The following is an 18,816-nucleotide window of genomic DNA, read 5'->3' as shown; positions in this document are numbered from 1 at the left end:
TGACATTTTTATTAGTACATCCACAGAGAACAGTATCGGCTCGAACTAAATTTCTCTAAAAACTTTCGACTTAAGCGCCACTAACGGCGACTTCCCCACTTAAAAACCCTCTTTGCTGGTAGCGCCAAGTGGCAATTTTCCACAGATAATTTATCGATACTAGTGCCAAATTGGTCGAAAGTGATAAATTTTAAGAGGAAATCAGGAGATGTTAGTGTAGAGATGAACTAGCCTAAGGCTAAAAATCTCTTTAATAAAGCATTAAAAAAAAAGAAGATGTTAGCGCTACGTAGCGGTGACGTTTCCACTTAACTTTAAACAAGTTTCTGAACGAACTTGGACGTCTGTTATCTGTGGTACATCATCATTTTTGTAATTGCGGACCTGAAAACTAGGTTTTTTTTTTTTTTAAATCTTTATTTTAGAGATTTTTAGCCTGAGGCTAGTTCATCTCTTCTGAAAACTAGGTGTCGCATGCCCAGTTTTGGCTTTGCTTGGATTCGTCAATTGGCTTCTTGCAGTGAAACTTTTCCAAGCTTTCGCCACCTACATTTTGAAGCGAGAACTACTAGGAGGAGGATAGTTTCCAAATTTTCCAAATAAAACAGGCAAATCGGTCTATAAAGAAAAACTAATAATTTCTCGTGGAAACTTTTGCATGAATCGTGTAATAAAACGTGTTTGAAGAAAACTAACTGTTATTATTTCGGTATGGATCGGAGACGTTTTCATGGAATATTATGCATAACAAGTTTGCACCCACAGGGAGATGTTACCTCCTGCGCAGCTGCATTTTTCGGAAAATGGTGAATATGTGCGATGAAAGTGAAAATTAAGTGAATTTGATGAAAAGATGAAAGTGAAAATTAAGTGAATTTACTTAGGAAAGGTTGTATCATGCTGGTGGTAATGGAGAATTGGTTTTATAGGACGCCAATGTTCAATAAATGTTCATTTTGGCCTTTTAAAGGCAAACATATTGATACTCACAATTTTCAACGGAAAACGTAACGGAACTTGATATACTCAACACGCCCAATACACTGAAGTCTTTTTTTACACGGTTTTTTTTTACACGGTTTTCCACGATTTAAGCCTGGTACGCAGCTGAAAAGAAAACGGAAAAGTAATTTTTGAGGATTTTTCCCAAAAGAAAATTTGACAACTATAGTCTGCTAAATTTTGAGATTATAGCGAGATGTTGTCAAATTGTGAAATCAACACTTATTAGTGTTTATGTTGTTTAAATGCATCCAAAACATCAGTTTTGCAATAAACGCCAACATTACCTAACGGAATAATTGATCAGACCATTATTCCGCAAGGAAAGTGAAATTGCATTCAGAATGCGCCACCTTCATGTCGATCACGATACTAATGTAATCGATCTTTCCTTTACCGATTTCTTTTGAACTGCGTACTGGGTCAAGAAATGCTGAGGAAAAGTAATTTCTTTTGCATTCCGTGTCCTATCCGGTAGCACATAAAAACGTCATTACTTTTCAGCTGCGTACCAGGCTTTAAGCCTGGTACGCAGCTGAAAAGAAAACGGAAAAGTAATTTTTGAGGATTTTTCCCAAAAGAAAATTTGACAACTATAGTCTGCTAAATTTTGAGATTATAGCGAGATGTTGTCAAATTGTGAAATCAACACTTATTAGTGTTTATGTTGTTTAAATGCATCCAAAACATCAGTTTTGCAATAAACGCCAACATTACCTAACGGAATAATTGATCAGACCATTATTCCGCAAGGAAAGTGAAATTGCATTCGGAATGCGCCACCTTCATGTCGATCACGATACTAATGTAATCGATCTTTCCTTTACCGATTTCTTTTGAACTGCGTACTGGGTCAAGAAATGCTGAGGAAAAGTAATTTCTTTTGCATTCCGTGTCCTATCCCGTAGCACGTAAAAACGTCATTACTTTTCAGCTGCGTACCAGGCTTTACACGGTACGTTTTTAACGATTTCTCGACAACGATACAACCTATCGACTTGATTCCAATCACATTATCCGTTTCAAGCTATTTGTAATTGAATGGCATACTTAAAAAAAATCACAATTTTTGGTGTAAATACAGAAATTTTTAAAATGTCTATATGGACCATATCATGCTTTAATTACAAATGGCATCAAAATCCGATTTTTTAAAAACATTTAAGCATGCGAAAAATCAAAATCTCGTAGGTTTTTTTTACACGGACCGTATTCCACGTGTAAAAAAAGACCTGAGTGTACTATAAAATGGTGCTAGATGGTTTTCAAAGTGATAACAAGATGACAAATCATCTTTATTTTGAGTAATTGAGAAATTTACTTCTGTTTACATCATAATGTACGATGCAGCATTAATGGAGCCATGAAATGAAATGAATATATCTTATGAAAGTTCATCTGGAAAAGTCAAAAATGCACATCAGCCTGATCGTAAAGACGTTTTCTTCTTCAATTCGAATGTTATATTGGAAGGATTTTACGCAGGCTTGATGACAATTATGATTTAATGCTAATTTTCACGAATTTTATATGTAATCTGTCAACTTTTTTTTTCCTTTGGTTTGTTTTTTCCGTCGATCTTGTTTTCCGTGCTGAGCACCAATGCTACCGACGTGCCAGGAAGGCAGCTCCCACACCTGGACCCTACCTATCGACCCATCAACTCATGAACCGGGGACCAACGGCTTTACTTCCCATCCGAAGGAAGGCGTGATCAGAGATGTTATGCCTCAAGAACATCCCGGCGGCGCCGACTGGGATTGAACCCAGGCCTTCTGGGGTGAGAGGTAATCACGCTTACCACTACACTACCGGTGCCGCTATCTTTTCCTTTATTTTTCTTTCAATTTTCATTCAATCCATTATTATATGTGACATTAAATGCTGGGTACGGGACGATTGAAGCGAAATGGATGGGGAGAGTATAAATGACAACTTTTTTTTTATTGTTAAGATACTTAACAACCTCCTTTTTAACTGTAAATTTATCAAAACCATGATTTTCATTGTTTTGAACCATGAATTTCGTTGTGATTTTATGGTAATCAACATAAATGTCCAATGTTTTGACAGCAAATATCATGGTTACAATGACAATGAAAATCATTGTATATTTATTGGATTTGTTTTACTGGTGGCACATCCTTCTGTTGGATTGCCTGTTTTTTTACCGGTTGTATGATCTTGTTGTTGTAAGAAGATTCTCATTTATCCCATGGATGAACGAGGGTGATGTTGCTCACGGATTCACCCAAACCGTTTTCGGCCCTTCATACAATGGCAGGTTGAGTTCAATTAGAGTTTATTTAACTTGATCAAGTCGAACAGCGAGGATAGTCCACAGTCTACCGACAGTTGTCTTGCTACAGTGAGTGGTAGTTCCATATCATCATATCATCATCTCCGTATGTCTTTTGAATATAGCCACAGAGAACAGACGTCCAAGTTCGCTTAGAAACTTGTGTAAAGTTAAGTGGAAACGTCGCCGTTACGTAGCGCTAGCCTCGGCGCTAGCATCTCCTGATTTCCTCTACAAATTTTCCACTTTCGACCAATTTGGCTCTAGTATCGATACATTTTCTGTTGAAAATTGCCACTTGGCGCTACCAGCACTTAGTGTCTAGTGTAAATTGTGCAACGCCAGCGCCATCACGTTGTCAAACAGGGTTTTTACGTGGGGAAGTCGCTGTTAGTGGCGCTTAAGTCGAATAGGAATCTTTACACTAGTTTTTAGAGAAATTTTGTTCGAGTCTCAACGTCTGTTCTCTGTGATAAGAGGCTCTACACGCTATTTCAAAACTACCCAAATTTTGGTAGAATCCACCCAGATCGGTCAAAACTGAAACTACCCAAAAGTGGGTAAACTATGTTCGGAGTGACAAGTTGACAAATGAACAAAGTCGATCGGATTCATGTCGATGTAGTCCATTTGTCAACTTGTCACTCGGAACATAGTTTACCCATTTTTGGGTAGGTTCAGTTTTGGTTGATCTGGGTGGATTCTATTAAAATTTGGGTAGTTTTGAAATAGCGTGTATACAGCGACCATTTTGGTTCTTATATTATTTAATAAATTATTTATTTGCTCTTTCCAAAGTGAACATGAGCGCATCAATATTGTTTTCAAACGTTTGTCGAGTGTGTCTAAGCGTTGTTGAAAAAAATAGATCATTTCCAGTGGATGCCATTGGGGAGGCTAGCGGAAATACTTATCGTCATTTTCTCAATGGGTGGTTTCCGGAAAGCAAGCAGGTAATATTTCGATGTTTTAGGAAACATGTTCTCGTGAAATTAACAATTTTCAATCGTAGAACTTTGAGGAATTTCTACCACAACGAATATGTCGCACATGCCAACGGAAGGTCGACGACATCCTACAATTCCACGCGGAAACCGAAACCAATATGCAGCTTCTTGTTGCGCTGTCAGAAGCCAAGCATTTCGGAAATTTGACATCACTGAAGAACCAACTGCACTCGGAACAGTGTCGAAGTATTCTGCATCGATTGAACCTCATCAAACGGGTTGATGGATCAGAGGAGGAGCTGATGACGGTACTGGCAAAGAGTCTACTACTTCCCGATTGTGTGATCGATGTCAAGAAGGAAATTGAAGTCTCGGAAGGTTCATTTGAACAACCAGAGAATGGGTGTTTTGAAAACGAGGATGAATTAGAGTTGGAGCTTAAGTTTGAGGTGGGTGATGAACAGGACGAATTGTTTGACGAACCAGCTACGAAAAAAGTCAAAGAGGATAGCAGCAAAGTTAAAAGGAGGCCTTGTACTATACACGACTGCGCGCCGGTCGTTATTGGACAAGCTGTTCAGCATGCGAAGGAGAGACATCGAGCTTATTGCAAAATTTGCGGACAGGTTTTCGCCCGCCACAGCCAAGCGTTGTATCATGTGGCAGTGCATAAACCCAAGGAGCTTCGATTGCAATGTGAAATGTGCAGCAGGACGTTCTGCCGATATAACAATTTAAATACCCATTTGATGGAGTCTCACGGACAGAAAACGGCCAATCACCTGTGTGCTCTTTGTGAGCAAGCTTTTGAAACGTAAGTTAAACTGTTGACTGTTGATGAGCAGCGCGATGCGTATAAATCTATTAATCCATTTCAGCAAGACAGAACTGTCCAAGCATCAGAAGATTCATATGAGCTCACCGTGTCAATTTTGCGACAGGAAGAAAGCTTTCGGAAGCTACAGTATGCTGCTGGCACACTTTCGGAAGGTTCACGAGAAGCAGATTTTCAAATGCAATCAATGTGCAAGGTGCTTCCTTGGTCGTCGAGAGCACGAACATCACCAAGAGAAGCACAGAGATGGCACCTTTGAGAACTGTGAGGAATTTGCTCTCCGACTGTGGGATGATATCTTCAAGTGTGCTGCCTGTGAAAAATCGTTCTACAACGAAACTTATCTCAAAAACCATTCGGGAAAAGAGCATAAGGTGTACGGAATTAGGAAAGCGAAAAAAAAGGACCTCGACGTTGAATTGGAGTACAAATTTAAGTGCAGTGATTGCGACGCTCGATATCGATTGAAACCATCGCTGAGATGTCACATCCGGAGGGACCATCGTAACTTGCCCGTCATTTGCGAACACTGTGGGGCTTCGTTCAAATCGAGGAATGAAGCAGACGCGCACATTCGCTATATTCATACGAAAGAATTTCGCTTCTTGTGCGAGTTTTGTGATAAGCGTTGCAACACTAGAAGCGACCTGGCTGCACACCGGAGAAAGCATACGAATGAGCGACCGTACAAGTGTCCTTACGAGGGCTGCGAAAAGGAGTACAAAACCAATGCGGCACTGATAAACCACAACCGATTGGTTCACACCATGGAACGGCCCTACAAATGTTCATTCGACTCATGTGACAAGGCATTCGTTTGTACTCAGCAGCTGAAGAGTCACACCATGACTCACACTCGACGGAAACCGTACCGATGTTGGTATTGTGAGTTGGGCTTCAATTCGGCTTACACTCGGCGGATGCACTGTCGAAGGTGTCATCCGGGACAGCCGACTGACGCGAAAGCAGTAAAGCTGCATGATAATTGCGAGGCTAATGATGTGCATGTTACATCTGAGTAAATATATTTTCTCATCAACTTCGACAGATGGTTTAACATGTCTGAATCATTGCTTCGAAATTCCTACCTAACACACCACCTAGGTACGATTTATTTAGAAAAAAAAATCCAATTTATCTGAGCTTGATGGAGCAATTGCAAACACCGTCGGTTTCACCAGGTCTGTGAAAAGGCTGCACGATCTTAATATTACATAGCTGGCCTTGGTTAAGAATTTATTTCCGCGGAACTTTTCATTCTATTCGATTTAAATAAATCGTGAATTGAGCCCTTAACACTTTTTTCAATTCTTTAGAATTCTAAGTCACGAGCTTATGTTCACAGGTTAAGATTTGCAGTGAAATTCTAGGCTTAGGTAATTTTGATATTCTTTAATATTCTAGACATGGCAAATTGTTTGAACAAGGTAATTTTTCAAATTCCTGCTCGTTTTCTTCCCTTTTTTGTATTAATGAAATTCAGGGTAATGGCGTTTGGAGTAATGTAGCACAATTGAGTGATTTTTTGGATACCTGCCAATATGCGCCTTAATAAAAAGCCTGTTTTCGAACTTGATCAAAATATATTTTATAATTTTACAATTTTTAAGCTGAGAAAGACAAACACTGTATTTCAAATGTATTCACCCACTCGATAGGGACGTTTGACTAGCGTCAACAGTATGGTGATTGTTGTATGTTGCTTTTACTGTGCTAACGTAGGTAACTATATACGTATACATCTAAACAAATCAAATTCTAAGGTAAACCTAGATCATCAGATCTTCCTTAAAAAACAAAAACAAAATTTGCTCAGAAGCACGACGTGTAACAAAAATTCAGCAACGACGATCAAATTTTGGTTTCGATAATCACTTAATTCTGTATGGCTTATCGATGCATAGCAGCTGCCTTAGCGCCAAGTGTAGTTCGCGAAAGAGTTAAAACGCATCTGGCATCAATCCCATGGCTTCCAAAAACTGTCCCATCGGGCTCTGCTTGGCTCCAACGATCTCAATCGTGTTGGTCAGTTTGTTCTTAATGTTTCGCAATCGCAAAGAAGCATGAACGAAGGTCACTGAAAGCAGACGCGATTAATTACCCACTCAATTGCTTATTAATCGGAGGGTGACGACAAGGCGGGCAACACAAGAGTGATGTCATCCTCCCTAACTTACGTGAGAACGGTAACAGCACGGCGAACATTACGATAAGGACAGCATCGAACATGAACAGCACCAGATAGCAACATCCGACCACTCCTCCCAGAACGGCCCACTTGTTTGGCTGCTGTTGGCCACTCGTTGCTCCAACCGATCGACGTGCTTCGGCCGCGAAGAATTTGACGAAAACGTACAACAGTGCCATTATAACTATCATCCCGAGGACCACCTTGTACGGATGAATCAATCCGATTACGAGGAATACGGCGAGACTCATCAGTAGATAGTTGGTTTGATAGTAGAGCAGGTTCTTAACTACTCGATTTCCCCATTTTTCGAAATCTTGAAAGTTGGGCAGCTGAAAACGGGCCGATTCCAGTAGAAAATCGTTCACTGAGCGCAGAGGCGCCAGCTGAAGGCTAGTTCCCGTTTGGGTGGTCATGGTTCTTTTGTATCTGGAAAAAAAAATCAAGAATGATTGCCTTCGAGCGAAAACGATTCTAAAAATAAAATATTTTCTTACTCGTAGGATTCAATAAAGTACTTACCAATTTACCGCAATGAGACAGATTTCACGCTGTGATGCTGTGAAAATACAACTCTCCGAGGAAAGATCTGCGATGAAGGAAAAATCAAAATGTTGTGTTCTTTCTTATTCACGACGACGCAATGACTGTACTGATGATGATGACTCAGATGATGATGTGTTGGTGACGTTTCAGCTTTTTGCTGTGTGGACTCTGGTGGCGAATAGTGAAAATATTAAGATCTTTGTGCTCTAGGGCGTTCCAAAAAACAAAAAAAAAAACATTTTTTAACACTAAATTTAAGAGGTGGGGGTTATCAGAGTCGATGTTATAATAGGCGAATCTTATCTGCGTTAATCGATTCTCTTCATCGACTATCTCTTTTGATAACCACTGCTATGCAAACAGATTTCGTGCTAATTTTACCGCATAGTTTGAAAACGGAGATTTTTATCTAGCGTCCAAAACATCAAATACAACAGGGAAAGGTTTTGCAGCTGCGTTATTAACAAAAGAGAAAGTCGATGAAGAGAATCGATCAAAGCAGTTAGGACGTTTTCGTTCGAACCGTATTTTCCATACAAAAAAAAAAGTTTTTTTTGTATGGAAAATACGGTTCGAACGAAAACAAGAATATGGGTGATTATCAAGTCGGAGGTGGCGGGTTCGATTCCCAGTCCGGTCGAGGGAATCTTTCGGGTAGGAAATTTTCTCGACTTCCCTGCCCGCATAAACGCGAACCATCACATGACCTTACCGATAATGGTTATAAATTGTTTATAATCCCTGCTAAACTTCAACTGAAATGGTTATGGAACTTTACATGAACGTTTGTGTGATAAAGTTTTAACCTTATGTGTTATGGTTTTTTGGAAGCGGACCTTACAAATAATGGGTTGTTAAGAACCATTACCATTCCAAATTCTTGTTTTCTCCATACATTTTCGGAAAGAGAACTATATTAGAACGTTTTTACTTATGGTTTGAGAACATTAATGGTTATGGTTATGGTAGTCAGTAAGGTCCATTAATGGTTTTGTATTATCACTCAACTTTACGTGAAATATATCGTGAATTGGTAATCAGTAATTTACAGGCAACCAATTCGCGATATATTCCACATAAAGTTGATCGATGTTACAAAACCATTCATGGACCTTACTGGTTACCATAACCATTACCATTAATGTTCTCAAACCATAAGTTAAAAGGTTTTAGTGTAGTTTTCTTTCCGAAAATGTATGGAAAAAACAAGAATTTTGAATGGTAATGGTTCTTAACAACCCATTATTTGTAAGGTTCACTTCCAAAAAACTATAATCACAAACGAAGTGACAGACGACTAACTGGCGAAGAAATCCATTAAAATAATGTGGTTCACTGTAATAGAATTTTCTTGGAAGCTTGTGCCATCATCCACCAGATGGGTTCGTTTTTTTGTTTTGATTTGAACAAATTTGATTTTGTGTACAATGATTCTTTGACAGTGTGCAAAGAGTGCGTATCATTTTGTCATTTTTTTATGCATTTCAGTTTTGAGTAGAGTGAAAGAGATAGAACCAAAACATTCTAGTACATTTGGGGAAAATGCTAGTTCAATCTAGTAGTAGCATAGAGGTAACTCTAAGACAAGTACACACTTAATCTAGCTCGGTAAAATCTCCAACAGCCGATTACCTCGGCATTTACTTTTGCTGATATATCTGCAAAATATCTGTTTGTTAGCTGATATCTCAGCCAGATGATATTTGTTAGCTGAGTCTCGGCAATTGTTTTACTGAATGTCAGCAAAATAAATTGCAGAACTTCTCGGCTGTTGGAATCTCGGCGAAAAATTTTAAGTGTGTAGGTCCCGAAGAAACGTGCTCAACTTTTTGGCTCACCTCTGGTACTATCTTCGGTCCCAAGCTTGTCGAATCACCCCTTGAAACATAGGAAAAACCAATAACCCCTCATTTTATCTGTCAAACTTTCATAGCGAATCAAAACAAACATTGCGTAGTACTAGAATTTCGACTAGAATAGGGTACGTTAATCGTTTGCTTGGGACCAATAGGCTACTAAAGTGGTGAGCCAATTTAAAATCGTTAGTTTCGTATTGATTGTTGGTAGTAGTGTTGCCATGTGGTACAATCCAGTAGTAGTAGCATAGAGGTAACTCTAAGACCACTGGGTCCCGAAGAAAATCATTATTATTTTTGGCTCACTCAGTACCAGAACAACGGTCCCAAGCAGTCCCAAGCTATTTCACTCACCCCTGCATGTTCTGCATGAATCCACACACCCCTGATGTTATCTGTCAAACTTTCATAGCGAATCAAAACAAACATAGTGTAGTAATAGAATTTCAACTAGAATAGGGTACGTTAATCGTTTGCTTGGGACCAATAGGCTACTAAAGTGGTGAGCCAATTTAAAATCGTTAGTTTCGTATTGATTGTTGGTAGTAGTGTTGCCATGTGGTACAATCCAGTAGTAGCACAAACGAAGTTACAGACGACTTTCTCCGAAGAAATTAATTAAAATAAGGTGGTTCTCTGTAATAGAATTTTAGACCACTTTCAGCCGCTCACCGCCAGGTTCGCTAGTATTTTTGATTTGAATTAATTCAAGTTGGTTTTGTGTGCAATGATCTGGCAACTCGCGTTCTCACTCGCGTTGACGGGGTGCTGTTTTCTCACTCATCGAAGGAAATTTTGATTAGAGTGAGAAAGTAAGGAACAGTCAGCGCGGGAACCGTGTGCGGTACTATAGGTGCGGCAGAAAGAATGTAGTCGACTCCTTCGTTCTCACGGTGTTCCAACGTTACGTCACACTAGATTATGCATAAGAACGTCGTGATAATGAAAGAGCAAAGTTTGTATGTTTGGGAGCCTCTCGCATTCAACTCGCATTCGTCCTCGAGTTCGTGTGGAAGCCAGTCAGAGCGGAGGTGGCCAGGAGCGTGGCATTCGAAGTGGAACCGTTCCGACTCCACTGGTCGTTGGATTGGGGGAAGCCTGTGAAATCGCTAGCCGTGAAATGGAGTACGATCACAAATGGATGGAGTTCCTCTCGAAACGCCTGATGGACCAAATCTTCGCATCGCTACCGAAAGTCATCCGCAATGGCGATCCAGTTCATTCTTATCCCGGATGTATCAATCTGTCGTTTGCATACGTTGAGGGTGAATCGCTGTTGATGGCGCTGAAAGACGTTGCCCTCTCGAGTGGATCGGCTTGCACTTCGGCTTCGCTGGAACCGTCGTATGTGCTGCGTGCGATTGGTGCCGACGAAGATCTGGCTCACAGCTCGATTCGCTTTGGCATCGGACGGTTTACCACCATCGAGGAAATCGACTACATAGCTGAAAAGTGCATCAAGCACGTGACTCGACTCCGAGAGATGTCCCCGCTGTGGGAGATGATCCAGGAAGATATCGACATCAAGTCGATCCAGTGGTCGCAGCATTAGAGCGGACGGGTCGGGGCATATTTTAAAGAGAGATTTGATTTTGTATGTTCTGCTGTGTATGGTTGAATTCAGTGAGGGTTTTTTTTTAATTGTTAATCATTGATTGTGTTATTAACGCATCCACTTTTGGTAGTAAGTAGGTATTGAGACGAGAGAAAAATAATGTATAGCTTTGCTACATATGCTATTAGAGACAGCAATAAATCTTAGACAGTGAAATCATTGTGAGTATTTCATCATTCACTTGGCGAAAAAAACTTCCTATCAGCGATTGTTTGAAATAGTATAAACTTTGTTAGTTCCCGTCAAGGACGGCGTTGTTACGACTACGCTAAATTCGCAAATCTGAGGTATTCGTGGACTGCCATCTCAGATTTGCTTTGGCGCGGATTAGTTCCACTTAGGGTTAATTCAACTAAGTTTCGATTCTAATTATTTGAAGACTCCAGGAAAATCTACGTTTAGAAAGACCTTCTATTATTTAATAAAGAAGTAAAGCAGTAAAGTTATTAATAGTTGGTTGGGCAAGCTAAAATATCATTTAAAAAAATGTGTTCAATGTCGATAAGCTTTCCGCAAAATCCGCACTTCAAAAGCTATAAAACCGCACAAAATTTGCGACACTTGTAACAGCCCTGCAGTTGGCTTCGGCGTGCCAGAGAATACCTAATCCACCTAACCGGACCTGAAGAAACGGAAAGGAGCGCGACTGGGATTAGACGGGCTAGCCTTATGAAGCTCTCTACTGACATACAATATAGCATGGTTGCAGCAACCTTATATTTCACCTATTTGTCCCTAAAGATCACTAATTTACACCCGACACCCTAGGTAGGATAATGTCATCGCAAATAACAACAATTCCCGTTGAATACATAGTGCGAAAAATGCTCTTTACTTACCCCAAACCGTCTCATCACAACCTACGCCTCGGTCAGCGTGGCCCGACCGATCGTTTTCGGCATCTTTTTATTGGTGGAATCCTCGAGCTTCTTCGGTTTGTAGTAATGCGGTGCCGCCTCCAGCAGCCACTTGCTTTCGATTTCAATCACCGACCGCATGTACTCCTTCGTCGTAAACACCAGCTCGTGGTACAGCACCCAACGAGGCAGTTCTTCGAACAGTGCCGAATTCGGATGGATCATCACCGTCTGATTGTGCTTGGCCGTTTTGTAGTGACCCCCCTTGGAGAGCCGAGCGACGTGATAAAAGTACCCGGCTGTAATAGCCTTCCGGATGTTGGTCGTTTCCGGCAGACTGGAAACCATTTCGATTTCGACTCGCTGCATTAACCCAACCAGCTGCTCCCGGACATCGCGAGCTCGTTTCATCGAACGGAACTGAATGAAATTTTCGTAACACCACTGAGTGCTGTAGTCCGATTCGGCCCATTGGTTGTAGACCTGCAGCAAACTCAAGTGGTCCCCGTGCATGTGGTTGAAGTTCTTCCGGGCCGTATCTGCGTGGATGATTTTATCTTTCGGTCGGTAGAAGATGGCTCCATTCACCGATAGCATTGCAGCGATGGCCACCACCTCCTCGGAACATTTGTACTTTTCACTAGCAAGCAGCATTTTTGCCATCATGGGATCGACCGGAAATTCCGCCATCCGTCGTCCAAGTTTGGTCAGTTCACCGTGGTGATTCAATGCCCCTAGGGCGTAAAGTTGCTCCAATGCCAAAACCAACGTTTCATGTGGTGGAGGATCGAGGAAATCGAAATGAAGCAAATCGTTGATTCCAAGAGCTTTGAGCATTAGCACGGCATTGCCCAGGTTTATGCGCTGAATTTCCGGGACGGTGTTGTCTTCCAGCTCGTGTTTGTATGCCCAGGCTGTGTACAGACGAAAGCACTTGCCAGGGGCAACGCGCCCTGCTCGACCTGCACGTTGATTGGCAGACGCTTTCGAAATGGGCACGACCATCAGGGTCTCCATCCCGGTTCTGGAGTTAAAATTATTTTGCTTTGCAAAGCCCGGATCGATCACGTACATTATGTTATCGATGGTTAGTGATGTCTCGGCGATGTTGGTGGCCAGTACGACTTTCCGGGCGTTCGGTGGAGTTGGATCGAAAATTTTCGCCTGCATGTCCGACGGCAGATTGGCATAAATGGGAAGGATGAGTAGTTCCTTGAGTTTGGAACCCAACCGCTTGACGCGATCCTGGATCCGAAGAAGTCAACGATTTGATACGACCGGTTTGGCTCGAAGCAATTTTTCGACGGAAGTTCCTCGAAGTTTTCGACGGAAGTTCCTCGTGGCAGTGGAATATAAATGCCACGCTGCTGCATCTGCTGACTAAAGTCGTCCTTGTTGTTGCACAAAGGGCACTTGAAAAAGTACCCCGCCGATTGGGCAAACTGTGCCATGCAGCTTTTTATTGTACATTTCTCATATACCATGATTTTCGTTGTGATTTTATGGAAGGGGCATAGTGAATTTTATGAGAGGGGCATAGTGAACAAGTGGGGCATAATGAGCATCCCATGCCTCAGCTTGGTCTTCCGGCCGTTCGGAACAAATTGGTTGGTGGTAGCCTTATACATTTTATTAATAATCAGCAATGGAAATTTGCCAAAAGGTATAAGGGGATTTTTATCAGTGCTGGCATCGGTAGCATTGGTGCTCAGTACGGAAAACCAGATCGACGAAAAACAAATCAAAGGAAAAAAAAAAGAAATGAGATTAACAGAACTTTATCTGTACAAGTTCAGAAAAAGTTTCATATTTTTGAATTTCCTGCAGAGTTTTAAACTTTTTTCGAACAGTCCGCAATTCAAAAACCCAGTAAAACATTACTGACTGGATTAATGTGTATATGTTATGTGCAGCTTAACTGCTGTAATATTCAACAACTTTTTTTTACTGTTTCCCTAATAAAAAACTACCATACATGAACGAAAACCCAAATAATAAAACTATTCAACAAATGGTTTGGATTTGGGGTATTATCGTCGTTAAGCAAAATAACCATAACAATTTTATTAGGGTTGGTTTTCAATTTCAGATTGAATTCCAATTTCCCATTTGCTTCGACGTAAAAACTTGCCGCAGATTGTTAACCGAGCTTGTGCTGCATAGGTGGAAGAGATTATTCCGTTGAAAACTTCATCTGCATGATAACTGGAAAGTTTGATAACTGGTACTTGTCGATGACGATGATCTCGTCTAATCAACCAATTCGACAGGGACATCCACTACCCGCACCCGTACCGGAAAATGTTTGGAATGATGAATAAGAAGAAGCTGAGCAGTCGAGGCAGCAAGAGACAAAAGCGTGACATCAAATCCTATGTCCCGATCGATTCGTACAGAAGTTTCAATGCGCCGCCTGTTCGGAAAGGATTCCCCGTGACATGAGCGAGCGTCACTACGCGAAGTATGCCGGCCAAACCTATCGGGTTGATATCGATCTGTACGACGAAACTACTGCCACGGCGATTGTAATCCGCTCCATGGAAGTGCAGCGGCAAGTGACGATCTACTGCGACAAATGCAACGTGCCTAAGAAATCGGCTTTCAGATTAGTATTCCACCGGTTGGTTTGGCAAACACGACCAGTACTCGCACTGTCTGGTTCTGCAGAATAATAAGAAGAAGCTGGAGCAGACAAAACTGATATCCGGCAGCTTGGGTGGATCCTTCCAGTTCCGCTACGGAGGAGTGAATGTATACCAGCATACCGAGTATGGCCGGGTTCTGTTTGGCATCCAACAACGATGTCTATGTCTTCTCGGTCGCGAATGACTGTGACTTAGGCTTCTAGCACGGACTGAAGAAATCTGTAGCAACAATTGCAACAAGCGCGAGTCATTGACAGCTCAACATCGTTTACTTGTAAGCAAATGTTAACCCGATGTGTTCATCCCTAATCATTTTGGCCTATGGTCTTTCATTATACAAAAGAAGCGATATAATGACATGCTGTTTGACAACAGGCTCTCCCTTTCAATTTTTGTTAGAGAAAAAGAGATAACAGGCGGTACCCCCTAGTTTAATCTAGTACATATGAGTAGAAAGTGTTGCCGTGAGGTACACTCGAAAATTGTAAATGTAAGTGCGTCAAATCAAATTTCGAGCCGCTCCGTCTGTCACTTCGTTTGTGGTAGTAGTGGTGTTGCCATGTGTTACACTGAAAAATTGCAATAGCAGGTTAGTCACCAAAGTTTTCGAGCCGCTCCGTCTGTCACTTCGTTTGTGCTAATATGCACTAAGCTTCGCACTAAACAATAAGCTTGAAATGAGAATAAGAAGAAGAAGAAGTGTGGGAAACATAAAAACAATCTTTGAAATTTTATCAGTGTAGGCCTACTGAAACTAGACCAAGAGGAATTCTCCTGATATTTGTGCAGAATTAATTTTCTTATTTCAGATCCATGGTCAATAAGTTTGAAACGGGTAGATCAAAGATGATGTTTTAGGCTCTGAATTTTTTTAACTTTTGGTTAAAATTTGACAGATGGAAAGTTATCGATTAACCCTTCTATCTGAGAATAATTATTTCGGACAGACAAGAAGTTAAATTTTGACAACCGTGGCTCGAAACCGGTCAATCGACAGCACGAGGATTTACGAACATAGAAAATAACTTTCGAAATGTCACTTTTAACTACGAGATAAATTTAACTCGGCAAATGATTCACAACCTTAGGCAGTAAAACCATAGAGGTAACTCTAAGACCACTGGGTCCCGAAGAAAATCATTATTATTTTTGGCTCACTCAGTACCAGAACAACGGTCCCAAGCAGTCCCAAGCTATTTCACTCACCCCTGCATGTTCTGCATGAATCCACACACCCCTGATATTATCTGTCAAACTTTCATAGCGAATCAAAACAAACATAGTGTAGTAATAGAATTTCAACTAGAATAGGGTACGTTAATCGTTTGCTTGGGACCAATAGGCTACTAAAGTGGTGAGCCAATTTAAAATCGTTAGTTTCGTATTGATTGTTGGTAAAACGGATTGCTGGATCATGATCAGCAAAGCAATGATTTACCGAAAGACAGCAAACGATATTTTTTACCGAAAAATACAGCTAACATAAACGGTTTGCTGGACACCCAGTAATGAACTATCAAACTGTTAGCGTCACAGTCGCAAGTACGTAAGCACCACCGTCTACATCGAAGGAGGAGGAGGAGGAAATAATTAAAATTATGTTGGTAAATACACTGGTTATATCTAATAAAGTATACATGGCAAAGAGCCGGGTGATCTTGTTGGTGATTCTCTATTATTTGTGTATTTGTATCAACAATCTTCTTGAGAAGCTGCGTGCTCCTAGCAAGAAAAATAACGATTTACTGAGTCTATTCAGCAAAATGCTGCTAAATGACAGAATTTGGCATTGCTAAAAAATCAGTAAAAATGAAATCTGAAATCTTTACTGAATTTCAGTAAAATGTTGTCATTTTGACAGAAGTTGGAATTTCTGCAAGATACTGCAGCATTATTTTGCTGGAAAGTTTGCTGATCTTTCATCAAGTCTAAAATTAGCAAAATTTTACTTCCATCTGTCAAATTTAACCAAAAGTTAAAATAATCCACCAAATGGTTCAGAGCCTTAGTAGGTCCAACTGAGGCCAGTAAATGGAATGAAGTACACCGAAAATAGTTTTTCGTGATAAATTTTTTGAGTGTAGTTCAGTTTGTTTTTTCAAAAGGTCTGTTTTCTTTTGAACGAGGGACGAACTTGGCGTATAGAGATTGCTGACGTTTATCGTACGCACACTACGTCACGTATACGTATATGCAAAATGTTTTAATCGGGAAAAAAAACTTCATAGCGGAAAATTTTCCCGATGAAAACAAATCACTGACACAATCATTCTTTAGCAACCCTAATAAAAATAACCATAAAAGAGAGCATAACGACCTATTCGGAATATCATCCAAACCATTTGTGGGATAGTTTACCCATCCGGGATACAGTTCGTTTATGGTATTTGTTTATTAGGGGCATCCCACTCTAAACTTTGTATTTTTCTTAATATACATATAAAGATCTTAGTGATATCTAAGATACCCAAAAATACTTAAAAATACTTAAGAAATATCTGGCGTTAGTTTATTTGCTTGGTTGCTATGTCAATTTAATTTGCTTGTTTATCCAATGTCAGGCGTTTTGTGTGGATATTGGTTAATTTGTTAAACAATTAACATTCATTTGATTAAGAGCGTGAACAGCTTTAGGTGTTCCGAACCATTTTCGGTGTAATCTGTTCACCATGTACCAGAAAGAATTAATTCTGATAGGCATTGGAACCCTTGTTGTTACTCGTTCGAGTTCCATAATTTGTATAACCAATCTAATAGTGAATTTTGTGTTGTTCTTTTTTCCCGCTCGGTTCTTGGCTGTGTGACTATGACAATGCCTGATAAGAACATAATTGGATGTACTAAACCATATGACCATACTATCACCTATATTCTCGTTTACGTCCGGACAGTATGTTAAACGAGAATATGGGCGTATTGCGGAAATGCAAATATCTTAGCTTTCCACCTTCTAAACGCAGAACATGTTTATTACATTAGATTGGGGTAAGAGGGGCATAGTGAGCATCCCGTGCACCAGCTTGAACTTCCGGCCGTTCGGAACAAATTGGTTAGTGGTAGGATCAATATCATAGTGATATTGAACCTACTACCAGTTGATTTGTATCATGCAGCTGGAGATCCAGAGCCAAAGTGTGGGATGCTCACTATGCCCCACCTGTTCACTATGTCCCTCTTTCCCCTAATAATCCCATAAAGGCCACTGGACACAGTATAAGCAACATAGTCAGAATTATTTAAACGAATGGATTTAGTTTTCGTTGTTTTCCTACGTATAATTAAAACAATTAAAACGTTGTGTTCAATGTGATATAATAATTGCATTAATTTTTCAAAATAAACATTTTAGTAGTTTTTTCAAAAGGAGAGTCAAAACGGCCATTCCCATTCAACACCCGGTAGATCGACAAACTTTTCATCCTGCATTTTCTCAGGCCTGCACGTGTTCACGGCAACAGTTCCTCGATACTGCAAAAACAAAATCGTAGTCAGATGATTCGCTGCTAGGAAGGTCCACGGTACGAGAGGGAGAGAGAGAAAGAGAAAAGTACTAGTTGTCTCTCTCATGCCATCTCAAATTTTTGCTCGGGTCAGCTAATGCACGCTCATATTTGAATATACCAATATTCATCATCGCAGGATCTTTGTGCACCGAGAGGGTATATGTGAGCCAATACACACTTTGAGTTCAGTCGATCGGTAAACATCGTTCAACTTGTACTGAAAATATCATTCTTTATAACCAGCTCTTGAAGCATATTTACAAGCTGAATCGCTGAAAAATATAAATTAAATAATACTAATTTAAACACATAATAAAAATACTTAACACTTCTATTTCTATAAATACAAGACGACCGACAACAACAAACACATGCACTAGCAACCGGTCATCAAAAAATAAGTGTTACTTTGATGGAAATTTATAGCCATGGTTTAAAATACTTAAAAATACTTAAGAATACTTACACGGGATTTACAAATATTTTACTGATATTAGGTATGAAGTTTAGAGTGGGATGCCCC

General features: G+C 40.3%; 4 protein-coding genes across 4 annotated transcripts; 2 read left to right on the top strand and 2 right to left on the bottom strand.

Moving 5' to 3' along the window:
• Positions 1 to 4,093: 4,093 nt before the first annotated feature.
• LOC135703406 (zinc finger protein ZFP2-like) lies at positions 4,094 to 6,582 on the top strand. Its single transcript, XM_065224602.1, has 3 exons — positions 4,094 to 4,254; positions 4,314 to 5,062; positions 5,127 to 6,582. The coding sequence occupies exons 1-3, from the start codon at positions 4,105 to 4,107 to the stop codon at positions 6,103 to 6,105; spliced, it is 1,878 nt and encodes a 625-aa protein (XP_065080674.1). The 5' UTR covers positions 4,094 to 4,104; the 3' UTR covers positions 6,106 to 6,582.
• A 341-nt stretch (positions 6,583 to 6,923) lies between these two features.
• Positions 6,924 to 7,716, bottom strand: Jwa. The gene is made up of 2 exons (XM_065224603.1): positions 7,261 to 7,716; positions 6,924 to 7,160 (listed from the first exon to the last, which is right to left on the bottom strand). The coding sequence occupies exons 1-2, from the start codon at positions 7,685 to 7,687 to the stop codon at positions 7,024 to 7,026; spliced, it is 564 nt and encodes a 187-aa protein (XP_065080675.1). The 5' UTR covers positions 7,688 to 7,716; the 3' UTR covers positions 6,924 to 7,023.
• Positions 7,717 to 10,634: 2,918 nt separating this feature from the next.
• Positions 10,635 to 11,305, top strand: LOC135703484 (cysteine desulfurase-like). The gene has a single exon (XM_065224729.1). It carries the CDS (start codon positions 10,635 to 10,637, stop codon positions 11,223 to 11,225), a length of 591 nt encoding a protein of 196 aa, XP_065080801.1. The 3' UTR covers positions 11,226 to 11,305.
• An 843-nt stretch (positions 11,306 to 12,148) lies between these two features.
• Positions 12,149 to 13,315, bottom strand: LOC135703483 (pre-mRNA-splicing factor ATP-dependent RNA helicase DHX16-like). The gene has a single exon (XM_065224728.1). It carries the CDS (start codon positions 13,313 to 13,315, stop codon positions 12,149 to 12,151), a length of 1,167 nt encoding a protein of 388 aa, XP_065080800.1.
• Positions 13,316 to 18,816: the final 5,501 nt, after the last annotated feature.

This window comes from Ochlerotatus camptorhynchus, unplaced genomic scaffold (assembly GCF_037179485.1).
Source record: "Ochlerotatus camptorhynchus isolate MF236.1 unplaced genomic scaffold, CSIRO-AGI_Acam_v1.1 ptg000213l, whole genome shotgun sequence".
Lineage (NCBI taxonomy): Eukaryota > Metazoa > Arthropoda > Insecta > Diptera > Culicidae > Ochlerotatus > Ochlerotatus camptorhynchus.
The sequence above is the reverse complement of the archived record's forward strand: the minus strand, read 5'-3'. Positions and strand labels throughout refer to the sequence as shown.